The sequence below is a fragment of the Ahaetulla prasina genome, chromosome 7 (assembly GCF_028640845.1).
Source record: "Ahaetulla prasina isolate Xishuangbanna chromosome 7, ASM2864084v1, whole genome shotgun sequence".
Classification (NCBI taxonomy): domain Eukaryota; kingdom Metazoa; phylum Chordata; class Lepidosauria; order Squamata; family Colubridae; genus Ahaetulla; species Ahaetulla prasina.
This window is the reverse complement of record NC_080545.1, coordinates 99,330,229-99,345,720: the sequence shown is the minus strand read 5'-3', so window position 1 is coordinate 99,345,720 and position 15,492 is coordinate 99,330,229. Positions and strand designations below refer to the sequence as shown.

General features: G+C 46.2%; 1 protein-coding gene across 1 annotated transcript in view; it reads right to left on the bottom strand.

Moving 5' to 3' along the window:
* The window catches only part of LOC131202600 (collagen alpha-1(VII) chain-like), a 34,624-nt gene that overhangs the window by 7,026 nt on the left and 12,106 nt on the right, over positions 1 to 15,492 (bottom strand). The window contains exons 5-9 of the mRNA XM_058191703.1: positions 11,388 to 11,432; positions 10,247 to 10,282; positions 9,144 to 9,179; positions 4,115 to 4,171; positions 2,019 to 2,090 (exon numbers count right to left, since the gene is read on the bottom strand). Coding sequence (XP_058047686.1) covers positions 2,019 to 2,090; positions 4,115 to 4,171; positions 9,144 to 9,179; positions 10,247 to 10,282; positions 11,388 to 11,432 — 246 coding nt within the window. The remainder of the gene's footprint in view (positions 1 to 2,018; positions 2,091 to 4,114; positions 4,172 to 9,143; positions 9,180 to 10,246; positions 10,283 to 11,387; positions 11,433 to 15,492) is intronic.

The following is a 15,492-nucleotide window of genomic DNA, read 5'->3' as shown; positions in this document are numbered from 1 at the left end:
GAGCCTTCGTGGCCATGCTCGATACAGACTTCCCAGACCCGGTCGTCGGAGGGGGAGGGGGACACGACAATACCTGTATACTGCACGAATCAAGAAGAGGGCCGTGAAAATATTTACAGATCCCTCACATCCAGGATATAACCTGTTTCAACTCCTACCCTCGAAACGACGCTTTAGAGCACTGCACACCAGAACAACTAGACACAAGGACAGTTTTTTCCCGAAGGCCATCACTCTGCTAAACAAATAATTCTCTCAACACTGTCAAACTATTTACTGAATCTGCACTACCATTAATCTTCTCATTGTTCCCATCACCAATCTCCTCCCACTTATGACTGTATGACTGTAACTTTGTTGCTGGCAATCCTTATGATTTATATTGATATATTGACCATCAATTGTGTTGTAAATGTTGTACCTTGATGAAGGTATCTTTTCTTTTATGTACACTGAGAGCATACGCACCAAGACAAATTCCTTGTGTGTCCAATCACACTTGGCCAATAAAAAATTCTATTCTATTCTATTCTATTCTATTCTATTCTATTCTATTCTATTCTATTCTATTCTATTCTATTCTATTCTATATGCTACTACTGCAGCACTTAATAAATTTTGATCACAGCTTTTCAGAGGTGGTATTCAGCAGGTTTTGGTGAACTGGTAGCGGAATTTTTGAACAGTTCGGAGAGCTGGCAAACACAACCTCTGACTGGCCCCACCCCCATCTATTCTCTGCCTCCGGAGTCCCAGCTGATCAACTCCCAGCTGATTGGCTGGGTCTTCTTTTGTTGCCCTGCACACTGAGCTGGAAAGCAGGTTAGTTCAGGTGAGGAGGGAATGGAGATTTTACAGTATCCTTCCCTAGGAATGGGGAGGGAATGGGGATTTTGCAGTATCCTTCCCCTGGAGTGGGGAGGGAATGGGGATTTTGCAGTATCCTTCCCCTGGAGTAGGGTGGGAATGGAGATTTTACAGTATCCTTCCCCAGGAATGGGGAGGGAATGGGGATTTTGCAGTATCCTTCCCTTGAAGTGGGGAGGGAATGGGGATTTTGTAGTATCCTTCCCCTGGAGTGGGGAGGGAATGGGGATTTTGCAGTATCCTTCTCCTGGAGTGGGGAGGGAATGGGGATTTTGCAGCATCCTTCCCCTGGAGTGGGGAGGGAATGGGGATTTTGCAGTATCCTTCCCCTGGAGTGGGGAGGGAATGAGAATTTTGTAGTATCCTTCCCCTGGAGTGGGGAGGGAATGGGGATTTTGCAGTATCCTTCTCCTGGAGTGGGGAGGGAATGGGGATTTTGCAGCATCCTTCCCCTGGAGTGGGGAGGGAATGGGGATTTTGCAGTATCCTTCCCCTGGAGTGGGGAGGGAATGGGGATTTTGCAGTATCCTTCGCAAGGGGTGGGGAGGGAATGGAGATTTTGCAGTATCCTTCCCCTGGAGTAGGGAGGGAATGGGGATTTTGCAGTATTCTTCCCCTGGAGTGGGGTAGAAATGGAGATTTTGCAGTATCTTTCCCCTGAAGTGGGGAGGGAATGGGGATTTTGCAGTATCTTTCCCCTGGAGTGGGGTAGAAATGGAGATGTTGCAGTATCTTTCCCTTGGAGTGGGGAGGGAATGAGGATTTTGTAGTATCCTTCCCCTGGACTGGGGAGGAAATGGGGATTTTGCAGTATTCTTCCCCTGGAGTGGGGTAGAAATGGAGATTTTGCAGTATCTTTCCCTTGGAGTTGGGAGGGAATGAGGATTTTGCAGTATCCTTCCCCTGGTGTGAGGAGGGAATGGGGATTTTGCAGTATCTTCCCCCTGGGGTGGGGTGGAAATGGAGATTTTGCAGTATCCTTCCCCTGCCACACCCACCAAGCCACACCACGCCCACAGAATCGGTAGTAAAAAAAAATTAAATCCCACTACTGCAGCTTTTATGTCTTTTGGACAGAGACATAATCCCCACCCCTCACCCCCGCCCGCAAAAAAATAATAATTAAATATACAGAAATCTTTAAAAAATACCTTTTCTCCAAAAGGCCCATCCTCCCCTTTCTCGCCCTTGTCTCCATCAAAACCAGGAAGACCCCGTTCCCCCTGAATAAAAAAAAAAATACAAATTTGTTTGCTTTAAGATGGAAAATAATAGTAGTAATAATAATAATAATGTAAGCTGTGCTTCTCTTGGTTTGGATTAACCACAATTAAAAGTGAAAGCGAGAGATGGAGAGAGAGAGAAAGACAAAGAGAGAACGTCTTTGAAGTCTTCTGTCCTGCTGGTTGTTGGAAGCATCTCCTGGATGAGCTAAAGGCCCACTTCTCCGTATCTTGGGCTTTCAAACAAGACAGTGTTATTTTGACAAAGAAACTTTTCTGGGAGAAGAAGAATGGATTTGATTTCCACCCGACAGGCTCGACAGAATAAACATCATAGGAGTTTGCTGGTGCTCTCTGAGCTTGGTGGTTTTCTTGCAGACGGCTCATCATGACCCAACTAGGTAACATCATCAGTGCTACAAGGGAGTGGGGTTTGTGAGAGGATTAGGAGGAGGAGGAGAAGGAGAAGGAGAAGAGAAGGGTAAGGAGGAGGAGAGGGAGAAGGAGAAGGAGAAGAAGAAGAAGGAAGAGGAGAAGAAGGAGAAGGAGAAGGGGAAGGAGGAGGAGAAGGAGAAGGAGAAGGAGAAGGAGAAGGAGAAGAAGGAAGAGGAGAAGAAGGAGAAGGAGAAGGAGAAGGAGAAGAAGGAAGAGGAGAAGAAGGAGAAGGAGAAGGAGAAGAAGAAGAGGAGAAGAAGGAGAAGGAAGGGGAAGGGAAGGAGGAGGAGAAGAAGGAAGAGGAGAAGAAGGAGAAGGAGAAGGAGAAGAAGAAGAGGAGAAGAAGGAGAAGGAGAAGGAGAAGGGGAAGGAGGAGGAAGGAGAAGGAGAAGGAGAAGGAGAAGGAGAAGAAGGAAGAGGAGAAGAAGGAGAAGGAGAAGGAGAAGGAGAAGGAGAAGAAGGAAGAGGAGAAGAAGGAGAAGGAGAAGGAGAAGAAAGAAGAGGAGAAGAAGGAGAAGGAGAAGGGGAAGGGGAAGGAGGAGGAGAAGGAGAAGTAGAAGTAGAAGAAGAAGGACTGTGGGGTTCTTGGTGCTCTCTGAGCTGGGTGGTTTCCTTGCAGACGTTTCATGACCCAACTAGGTAACATCATCTTTGCTGGAAGGGAGGGGAAGTTTGTGGAGAGGAGGAGGAGGAAGGGGAGGATAAGGGTAAGAAGAAACGAAAGGGAGGAAGAGGAAGGAAGAGGACGACCGTGAGGTCCTTGGTGCTCTCTGAGCTTGGTTGTTTTCTTGCAGACGTTTCATGACCCAACTAGGTAATATCATCAGGGCTAGAAGGGAGTGGGGGTTTGCAGAGGAGGAGGAGGGAGGGGACGGACAGCCTGGCTTCCTTGGTGCTCTCTGAGCTTGGTGGTTTTCTTGAAGACGTTTCATGACGCAACTTGGTAACCGGGAAAGCGGTTTGCTCTCTGATTTTACCCCAATCAAGGACCTACCAACATAGGAAAACAATCAAATGGTCCTGTAAGCCAGGGGTCTCCAACCTTGGCAACTTTAAGCCTGGAGGACTTCAACTCCCAGAATTCCCCCAGCCAGCTTTGCTGGCTGGGGGATTCTGGGAGTTGAAGTCCTCCAGGCTTAAAGTTGCCAAGGTTGGAGACCCCTGCTGTAAGCAACAGCCTAATCAAGGAACCACCAAGAACTCTCCCACCAACATGGCAGGACAAGCTGCTTGCATACGAACAGAGAGCATTTCCCACACCCTCCCATCACTGATAATGTTCCCTGGTTGGGTCACGAAACATCTGCAAGGAAACCCCACCCCCAAGCTCAGAGAGCACCAAGAAGGACCCCCAACAGTTCAACCCTGAGCTACAAACAGTCTCTTCTATCTGTAAAGATCTTGCTTCTTCTAACATGGACCGGTTATGTTCTGGCTACGTGCTCTGGCGCCTTCCAGGTATGCCGGATGTCCGTATAAGATGTTCCTAATCGGGAAAGGAAGAGAATAATAGCCCCCTCCCCATTTTAACGAGCTTCGAAGGAAGCAAAAGTTTCCTTCCCAACAACAATCGAGTCAACACAACTTACCGGATCTCCTTTGTTGCCTTTGTAGCCTTGAGGTCCGAACCTTGTGATCGAATCTCCCTGTGGTTCCAATATACAAGAGAAACGTAGTTTGTACTGGGTGTTCCTTCTCCACCTTAGCAACTTTAAACTCCGTGGACCTCAACTCCCAGAATTCCCCAGCCAGTCATGCGCTGAACAAAATGATGGTTGTGGACGGCCCTTGGAGTTCAGGCCATCCCATCCTATCCCATCCGTGTGGTTGGAATCTGGGCACTTAGCAACTGACTGGCATTTGCAACCAGTTGCAGCGCCCCTGCAGTCCCACGATCGCCATTTGCAATTTTTTTTCCCCTGCCGGTTTCCCAGAAAGTCATTGGGGAAGACAGCAGGAAGTCATACGTTGTTGGGGGTAAATCTCCCACACCTGTGCAGCTTTCCCTAGTGCTTAACCGAGGATTAACAGATTAACAGAGTTGAAAGGGACCTTGTAAGTCATCTAGTCCAACTCCTGCCCAAGCAGGAGACCCTACACCATGTCAGACAGACCCTACACCATGTCAGACACCATGTCAGACAATGATGAAGCTCCCACAACTTCCGAAGGCAACTTCTGTTCCATTGGTTGATTGTTCTCCCTGTCAGAAAATTTCTCCTTATTTCCAGGTTGAATCTCTCCTTGGTCAGTTCCATCCATTATTCCTTGTCTGGCCTTCAGGTGCTTTGCAAAATAGATTGACCCCCATCCTCCTCTCTGTGGCAGCCCCTCAAATATTGGAAGATGCCATCCTGTCTCCCCCGGTCCTTCTCTTCACTAGACCAGCCATGCCAAGTTCCTGCAACTGTTCATCGTAGGTTTTAGCCTCCAGTCCCTTCATCATCCTGGTTGTTCTTCTCTGCACTCTTTCTAGAGTCTCAACATCCTTTTTATAATGTGGTGACCAAAACTGGATGCAGGATTCTAGGTGTGGTCTTAGTAAGGCTTTATAGAGTGGTATTAGTATCTCACTTGATCTTGATTGGATCCCTCTGTTAATGCAATTTAGGATCGCATTGGCTTTTTTAGCTGCTGCTGCACACTGCTGGCTCATATTTAGCTGATTGTCCACTGAGACTCCAAGATCCCTCTCACAGTCACTGCTATTAAACCTGGTTTCATCCGGTCTATATGTCTGCTTTCGGTTTTTCTTACCTAAATGTAGGACTTTACTTTTCTCTACACTGAATTTCATTTTATTAGATAGGGCTTCTGCACTTTTGTTGTGCCAGCCACTTGTGGTCTTCCTTGCACCTTCAGATGCCCTTGTTAATGCATCCCACACCTCTCTTGCATTTTTGGGCATGCTCGCCCTTGCACTCTTTCCGAACCTCCATCGCATCACCTCTTTTATTTTATTTTTTCCTTTATACCAGGTTCTCCAACCTTGGCAACTGGACCCAGCTGTTCCTCCTCCTCCTCCTCAGTGACCTCCAGACCTGGGGGCTGTTGACGCTCCATCTGAGGGCTGATGGTCCTCCTCCTCCTCCTCTGAGTCGGTTGCTGGAGAGGCCGGCGGCCGACAGGCCACGACAAGCATTCCTTCCTTGCCTGCTCAGCCTCTCCTTGGAAATCCCCCTCGCCTTCAAAGGCAGAATGGCCACCCACTTTAAGCCATGATTCAACTAGCGCAGCTAGTTGATTCCATCAACTGATTTTGGGTGGGTGGGTCAGGCTGAGCTCTCTATATTGTTTGTTCGTTTGTTTCTTTCAAATAACTTTACAGGTCGTCCTCAACTTAACGACTGTAATTGGGGCCCAACTTTTCTGTTGCTTGTGGACTTCAACTCCCAGAGTTCCTCAGCCAGCAAAGGAATTCTGGGAGTTGAAGTTGACGACTCTTAAAGCTGCCAAGGTTGGAGATCCCTCCTTTATAATGTTTCACATTTCTATCCTTTCACTCTTTCACTCTTTATTATCCCTTGTGATTGTTAGAATAGAATAGAATAGAATTTTTATTGGCCAAGTGTGATTGGACACCCAAGGAATTTGTCTTGGTGCATATGCTCTCAGTGTACATAAAAGAAAAGATACCTTCATCAAGGTACAACATTTACAACACAATTGATGGTCAATATATCAATATAAATCATAAGGATTGCCAGCAACAAGTTATAGTCATACAGTCATAAATGGAAAGAGATGGGTGATGGGTGATAAACTGGTGATAGTTTAGGCTGTTTTATGTGTACAATGTAATAAGGGTAGTCCTCAACTTACAACATTTCATTTACTGACTGTTCAAAGATACGACGGCACTGGAAAAAAAAATGACTTAGGACCCTTTTTCACACTTACGGCCATTGAGGCATCCCCATTGTCACCTGATCAAAATTCAGACGCTTGGAAACCGACTCATACTTACGACCGTTGCAATGTCCCTGGGGGGTGTGTGTGTGTCACGCGATCCCCTTTAGCGCAACTTTTTAACCAGCGAAGTCAATGGGGAAGCCGGATTTGCTTAACAACCGTGTTAATAGTTTTAACAGCTGCAGTGATTCACTTAACAGCTGTGGCAAAGAAAAGGTTGCGCCATGAGGCCCGCTAAATTGGCTTAACGAACGTCTCGCTTAGCAACAGAAAAGTTGGGCCTCAATTACGGTCGTTAAGTTGAGGACGATCTGTAAAGTTATTTGAAACCAACAAACCAACAAACAAACAATATAGAGAGCTCAGCCTGAGCCACCCACCCAAAATCAGTTGATGGAATCAACTAGCTGCGCTAGTTGAATCATGGCTTATTTATTTATTTATTTATTTATTTATTTATTTATTTATTTATTTATTTATTTATTTATTTATTATTTAGATTTTTATACCGCCCTTCTCCCAAAGGACTCAGGGCGGGTGTACAGCCAGATTAAAAAACAGTACAATATGCAAATTAAAATAACAGTTAAAATAACATATTATATAATTGGCCGAAAACTAAAACCGTCAAATTTGACCCCAAAAATAAAATATCCCAATTAAAATTATTAAAATTCAAAAAATTTAAAAAGTTAAGCCAGTCCTGCTTGAATAAACAAGTACGTTTTCAATTCACGGGCGAAAGGTCCGAAGGTCAGGTAGTTGACGCAGACCAGGGGGAAGTTCGTTCCAGAGGGTAGGTGCTCCTACAGAGAAGGCCCTTCCCCTGGGGGCCACCAGCCGACATTGCTTGGCGGACGGCACCCTGAGAAGACCCTCTCTGTGTGAGCGTACGGGTCGGTGGGAGGCATAAGGTAACAGCAGGCAGTCCCGTAAGTACCCAGGCCCTAAGCCATGGAGCGCTTTAAAGGTGGTAACCAATATCTTGAAGCGCACCCGAAAGACCACAGGTAGCCAGTGCAGACTGCGCAGGAGCGGTGTTACCCGGGAGCAACGTGTGGCTCCCTCAATCACCTTAAAGTGGGTGGCCACTCTGAAGGCGAGGGGGATTTCCAAGGAGAGGCTGAGCAGGCAAGGAATGAATGCTTGTCGTGGCCTGTCGGCCGCCGGCCCCTCCAGCAACCGACTCAGAGGAGGAGTAGGAGGCGCGGGAGTCGGGGTCTGCATCAAGGCAACCTGGGAGCTCCGATGGGAAAGAGGGAATGGAGCTGTCAGAAAGAAAGAGACAGAGGCGGAGCCTGGGCCGTCCATCAGCCCTCAGATGGAGCGTCAACAGCCCCCAGGTCTGGAGGTGGCTGATGAGGAGGAGGAGGAACAGCTGGGTCCAGTTCCTGATGTGCAGAAGGCAGAGGAGAGGAGAGCAGTGGAAATCTATGGGCCGGTCCTTGGGACAGAAGAGCCACCGCTGCTAGCGATGCCCCACCCTAGCTCTGGGGATAAAAGGCAAGGGGCGGAGATGAATAGATGTGGCAGACAACTCTTCATCTCCCTGCCGGACAGACTTCTTAGCCTGAGGTAAAAGAGAAACTTTTTTTGCCTGGGCTGCCGGCGCTCCTAATAAAGAAATCTTTAACTTCAGAGGGTTATGACATGTTTGGGGAGTTGGGTCAGAACAACGCTTAAATTTGTGTGCCTCGAGAAATAACCCTTTTTCTCGCCCCCGCCGTCTTCAAGGAAAGGCTAAGACTGCCTCCCAAGGAGAGGTGAATAAAACATTAGGAACAAAATGATGCTTTAAACGGCCTGGGAGAGATCATTACATGGACGGATGGACGGGTTGTCCTGAGTAGCCATCGCTAACTCTTTTCTTATTCTTCTCCCTCTTTCTAAACTATTTTTTTTTTGAGATTGGAGGGCCAATAGTTTCTGTTAACCTGTTGGTCAGGTTAAAAAGGTTTCCTGCCCATATAAAGTATCTTACACAACACAGAACGTATATGTATATGTACATGTGCATCAGCGGTGAAATCCAGCAGGTTCTGACCGGTTCTGGAGAACCGGTAGCGGAAATTTTGAGTAGTTCACAGAACCAGCAAATGTCACCTCTGGATGGCCCCAGGAGTGGGAAGGGAATGGGGATTTTGCAGTATCCTTCCCCTGGAGTGGGGTGGGAATGGAGAATTTGCAGTATCCTGCCACGGCCACCAAGCCACACCCACAAAGACACGCCCATAGAACCAGTTTGGATTTCACCATTCATGTACACCTTCATCACAAGCTCTTGGTGAGATCAATCAATCAATCAATCAATCAATCAATCAGAGTAGAGTTGGAAAGGGATTTTGGAAGTCTAGTCCAACCCCCCTGCTCAAGCAGGAAAGCCTACACCATTTCAGACAGGGGGGCTGTCCAGTTGTTAGAAATTCTGTTTATATAAAGCACCACACAGAGAGAGCAAAGAGTACAATCACCATGTGCTTTACTGCTCAACTATTTTAACTCTAACAGGAAACAGCAAAGTCTACTTTAGAACAAAAGAGCATAGAGTATATACCATAGATCCAAATGTGTAAACGCTGCCATCTACTGGCCGTAGTTGTTGCATAAAAACACACTCCCCCCAATGAATTCCAACACCAGCCCCTCCTTAAAAAACCCCAGCCCACCTGTGTGATCTGCCCCATCCCCAACTTGGATCTCACTTACTTTCTCTCCTTTGAGACCAGGAACACCAATGTCACCCTAAAAGTGAAAAAGAAGGAATGGCAGATGGATTTATGTGGGTTTTTCGTTACACAGGAATTTACAAGCCCTCCTTGACTTACTGCAACAGTTCATTTAGTGACCGTTCAAAGTTACAACTGCACTGAAAAAAAGTGACTTAGGACTGTTTTTCACACTTACAACCGTCGGAACAATCCCGTGGCCATGTGATCAAAATTCAGATGCTTGGCAACCGGTTCACATTTATGACCGTTGCCACGTCCCAGGGTTATGTCATCCCTTTTGGCGACCTTCTCACAAGCAAAGTCAACGGGGAGACCAGATTCACTTAACAACCGTGTTGCTAACTTAACAGCTGGAGTGATTCACTTAGCAACTGTGGCAAGAAAGGTGGTTAACATGGGGCAAAACTCACTGAACAGCTGTTTCACTTAACGTTCCATCATCCTGGTTTTCTGGGGATGATGGGCATTGCAGTCCAATTCCTCCAGAGGTTACCAAGTTAAGAAATTAGAATAGAATAGAATAGAATAGAATTTTTATTGGCCAAGTGTGATTGGACACACAAGGAATTTGTCTTGGTGCATATGCTCTCAGTGTACATAAAAGAAAAGATACCTTCATCAAGGTACAACATTTACAACACAATTGATGATCAATATATCATCAAAGATATTATTCTTAATAGTTTTATTCTTAGTATTTTAAAAAATATTTCAATTTTTCATGAATTGAGGATTACCTCTATCAGATTACTTTCAGCCAGGGATAGTAACAGCACAAACCTGTTGTCAGGGTTCCGAGTAACTTCTTTTGTTGGGGGGTCTTACTTGGAACCCTGACATTAACCTGGATCTCTATGCAATCCCCCTCCCATTTTCCCACAGAAGAAAACAGGGCAGGGCTGAAGGCCCAAATATAAAAGACGACTTCCAGGACTGACACCTGTCTCAGTGAAAATTAGAGGGATGGGCCAAAATCCAATCAAACATATGTTTCTAGGAATATCACGTGCACTCAAAAACAATCAGAAAATAAAAGAAATATTTGCTCTTTAACACACGTTTGAATTTCGTTCTTCTTACCTTCTCTCCTTTTAAACCAGCGGGGCCTTTCTCTCCCTGGTAAAAAAAGGGACAAAGCTTGGTATTTAATTTAGTTTAATAATTTTATTTTTTATTTTATTTATTTTATTTTATTCTATTATTTTTAATTTTGTTTCATTTTATTTTTTTCATTTTATTTTTTATTATTTATTCTAGTCTTTTATTTTGTTTCATTTCATTTATTTTCTTCTATTCTTTTCTTTTCTTTTTTATTATTTTATTTTATTCTATTTTATTTTTTATTTTATTTATTTTATTTTTTATTATTTTCTTCTATTTCTTTTATTTTGTTTCATTTTATTTATTTCATTTATTATTTTATTTTTTATTGTTTTATATATTATATTTAATTATTTTAATTATTTTAATTTTTACGCTGCCTCTCATGCTATCTATCACATGAAACCTGGGCAGCTTATAACACGCTAAAAGCCAACAGCGCAAAGCTTTAAGAAATTAAAATAATAAATCATTCAATTAAACCAGGGGTGAAATGCTACCAGATTGGACCGAATTGCGCAATCCAGTAGCCGTCATGGCTGGTAGTTCCTGGTTTTAACCAGTAATTAAAAATTACATTATTAAATTATTAAATTTAAATTATTTTAAATTAAATTAATTGATTTAATTAATTAAATTATCAATTATTAAATTCGAATTAGATTTTTAAACTGGATATTGTATTTTAAATTTTTTGGATTATTGGCGTTTTATTTGCTGTACACCGCCCTGAGTCTTTGGAGAAGGGCGGTATACAAATTTGAAAAATTAATTAATTAATTAACTATTGATTAATTGATTAATTAATTAAATTTAAATCAATTCAAATTATTAAATTTAAATTATTAAAAATTAAAAATTTAAGTAATGCTTTTAACCAGGCAGTAATGAGTTTTTTACCTTCTGCGCATGTGCAGAAGGTTTTCCGCATATGCAGAAGGTCTGCACGCACATGTGACGCGGTGCGTGGACTTTCGAGCCAGTAAGGAAGGTAAGTAGATTTCACCCCTGAATTAAACAATCCATGTTTATAATGTAAAATAATGAAGGTAGGGCCTTGCATGCTTTGGCTCTGCTCTTCAACGGGTCGATGGGCTCCAGAATCGCCGGGCAAACTTACCATCATGCCCAGAGGCCCCTGAAGTCCGGCGGTTCCTTCTTCCCCCTGTTCAAGAGAGGTCAGACTGGCCTCAGTCAGTGGTTCTAAATCTGTGACATCCCCCCAAACGTTATATACTTAGTCCTCGACTTATGATAACTGAACCCCAAATTTATGTTGTGTTCTGTCCTCCCTCACCTCCGTCCGAGTGATGGCTTAATTAGCCGGCACTATCAGCTCTGGCAGCAGAATAGCCAGCGTCTGCCAAGAGCCTCCGTTATCTTTCACAACGCTGGTGAAACAAACTTCAGCTCTTAGTCAATCAATGGATTTGGCTGTTACGAAGAGACACAGCAGCTCTGGCTGCCTTTTATAGCCTGTGGCTCCATGACTCAGCACTTCCTAGGCCTGCCCCACCCCTGCTTCTGTTGTTCCCGCCTCTCCTGCCTATGAAACCTAGGGTCCAGCCAGGCCTGATTGCCATCAGCTGGGTCTAGAGGTGTGGCCTGGGGGGGGGGAAGAGTCAGGGTACAGAGGCCTCGTTATCTCCTCCACCTGGCCTGTTTCTGGCTCCTGGAGCTGAGCCAGGGAAGCCGGTGCTCCCGAGGTAAGTCCTGACGGCCCTTCCCCCTCACTTTCCAAGTCACTTTCTGGCAGGAGGCCCGGCTCGGGGGGCGCAGACACAACATGTTGCTAAGTGAGACATTTGTTAAGTGCTCCACTTTACGACCTTTTTGGCCACTGTCGTTAAGTGAATCATGGCAGTTGTTAAGTCAGTCACACCGTTGTTAAGTGAATCTGGCTTCCCCACTGATTTTGCTTGTCAGGAGGTTGAAAAAGGGGATCCCGTGACCCCGGGACACTGCCACCGTCACAAATACAGGTAATCCTCGACTTACGGCCACAATTGGGGGACGAGTTCGAGTCCCACCTTAGGCCTGAGATCCAGCTGAGCGACTTTGAGCCAGTCCCCTGACTCTCTCAGCCCAACCCACCTCACAGGGTTTTTGTAGTTGTGGTGAGGAAAATAGGAGGATATGGTGTGCGTTCGTCGCCTTGGGCGGCGAGTTCGAGTCCCGCTTTAGGCACGAGACCAAACTGAGCGACTTTGAGCCTCTCTCTCTCTCTCTCCCCCCCAACCCACCTCACAGGGTTGTTGTTGTGGTGGGGAAATAGGGGGATACGGCGGGTGTTCGTCGCCTTGAGTTATTTATAAAAATAATAAAGCCCAGAACTAAGTGCATAAATAAATGAACAGAGCTCCAAGTTGTGAATTAAAACACTTCGGCAAAAGGCCGCAGCAATTTATTTCCCTTCAGACACGCTCATGCCGCCTTGACTCACTCTGTTTGAACTTCTAATGAATTAATCTCATATTTTAATACCGTCCTGTCGAATTTAAATTCTGCAGGCGGCCTGAAGTTGCTTACCCTGGCTGCCTTTTCGCCCATTAGTCTTTAATGCCCTATTTATATGCCACCGTATTCAAAGTGTCGAGAGAAATAAGGATATTTGGCTTGCTAATTTTTTAAAACGCCTTTGCTCGGCGCTGGGTGTGAACTACCGAGGAGCCGTGCCCGAAAATAAAGCCATTTTTGGACACGTATCCGGAGGTATTCATTATTTAATATTCATTTCCACAGAGGTTGCAAGAGGATGGTTAGGAAGAAGAGGAGAATTTTAATCTGAATAGTCATCGTGAGATCTGGATAGGGGGAGCACCGCTGGACACAAAACCGTCACAAGAACGCAGTTGTGGGTTGCGCAAAGCGACGCAACGTTCTGCAAAACATTGGCCGAGAGGAAGATGTAGGATGGAGAGAAAAGGATGCGTCTGGAAAGATCTATCTAGTCCAGGGGTCTGCAAACTTGGCTCTTTTAAGACTGGTTTGCTGGCTGAGGAACTCTGGGAGTTGAAGTCCACAAGTCTTCAAAGAGCAAAGCTGGCTGAAGGACTCTGGGAGTTGAAGTCCACAAGTCTTAAAAGAGCAAAGCTGGCTGAGGAACTCTGGGAGTTGAAGTCCACAAGTCTTCAAAGAGCAAAGCTGGCTGAGGAACTCTGGGAGTTGAAGTCCACAAGTCTTCAAAGAGCAAAGCTGGCTGAGGAACTCTGGGAGTTGAAGTCCACAAGTCTTCAAAGAGCAAAGCTGGCTGAGGAACTCTGGGAGTTGAAGTCCACAAGTCTTCAAAGAGCAAAGCTGGCTGAGGAACTCTGGGAGTTTATTTATTTATTTATTTATTTTATTTGATTTTTATACCGCCCTTCTCCCGAAGGACTCAGGGCGGTGTACAGGCAGAAGTAAAAAAGACAATACAATGTACAATTTAAAATGTGAATTAAAAAACTTATTATAATTAGCCCGAAACTTTAAAATATATAAAAAACTAAAATCCCATTTAAGATTAATATTAAAAATTTTAAAATTTAAAAACCAATAAAATTCAATAAAATTCAAGCCAGCAGCGAATGAAAAGATGTGTCTTCAGTTCGCGGAAGGTCGAAGGTCAGGTATTTGGCGTAAACCGGGGAAGCTCGTTCCAGAGTGTGGAGCCCCACAGAAGGACCTTCCCTGGGGCCGCCAGCCGGCATTGCTTGGCGGACGGCACCCTGAGAAGTCCCTCTCTGTGAGGCGTGCAGGTCGGTGGGAGGCATGAGGTAACAGCAGGCGGTCCCGTAAGTACCCAGGCCCTAAGCCATGGGCGCTTTAAAGGTCGTAACCAACACCTTAAAGTGCACTCGAAGGCCACAGGCAGCCAGTGCAGTCTGCGCAGGAGGCGGTGTTACGTGGGAGCTCAGTAGCTCCCTCTATCACCAGCGCAGCTGCATTCTGGACTAACTGAAGCCTCGAGTGCACCTCAAGGAGCCCCATGTGAGAGCATTACAATAATCCAGCGAGAGGTAGCGGCGTGAGTGACTGTGCACAAGGCATCCCGATCAAGGAAGGCGCAACTGCGAACCAGGCGAACCTGGTGGAAGGCCCTCCTGGAGCGGCCGTCAAATGATCTTCAAACGACAGCCGTTCATCCAGGAGGACACCTAAGTTGCGCACCCTATCCTTTGGGGCCAATAACTCGCCGCCAACAGTCAGCTGCGGCTGCAGCTGACTGAATCGGGATGCCGGCATCCACAGCCACTCCCTCTTGGGGGGGTTAAGCTTGGGCCTGTTTCTCCCCCTCCCGGCCCGTCTGGCCTCAAACACCGGGACAGCACTTCAACAACTTCATTGGGGTGGCCGGGGTGGAAAAGTACAGCTGGGTGTCGTCAGCGTACTGCTGGTATCTCACCCGAAGCCACTGATGATCTCACCCAGCGGCTTCATATAGATGTTGAACAGAAGGCGAGAGAATCGACCCTCGGCACCCCACAAGTGAGGCACCTCGCGGTCGACCTCTGCCCCCTGTCAACACCGTCTGCGACCGGTCAGAGAGATAGGAGGAGAACCACCGATACGGTGCCTCCACTCCCAATCCCCCAACCGGCGCAGCAAGATACCATGGTCGATGGTATCAAAAGCCGCTGAGAGGTCTAATAGGACCAGGGCAGAGGAATAACCCCTGTCCCTGGCCCTCCAGAGATCATCCACCAATGCGACCAAAGCTGTCTCCGTGCTGTATCTGGGTTGGAAGCCGGACTGGAACGGGTCTAGATAGACGGCTTCATCCAGGTATTGGGGTAGCTGTCGCGCCACAGCACTCTCTACAACCTTCGCAACAAAGCGAAGGTTGGAGACTGGACGGTAATTACCCAAAATAGCTGGATCCAAAAAGGGCTTCTTGAGGAGGCCCTTCTTCCAACAAAGAAGCGTTAATAATCCTCCTCTGGAGCCAGCCTCGTGTCACCTCCTGAGTGGCCAGTACCAGTACCAGTACCAGTACCAGGAAGGACACGGGTCCAGTAAACATGTAGTGGCGTGAAGCCTCCTCAACAACCTGTCCACGTCCTCGGGAGCCACAGGGTCAAACTCATCCCAGACAGACTCAACAAGACGTGCCTCCTCTCCCTCGCTTGGATCATCCCAATTTCGGTCCAGACCATCCCGGAGCTGAGCGATTTTATCGTATAGATAACCACTAAACTCCTCGGCACGTCCCTGCAAAGGGTCATCCCGCACCTCCTGATGAAGGA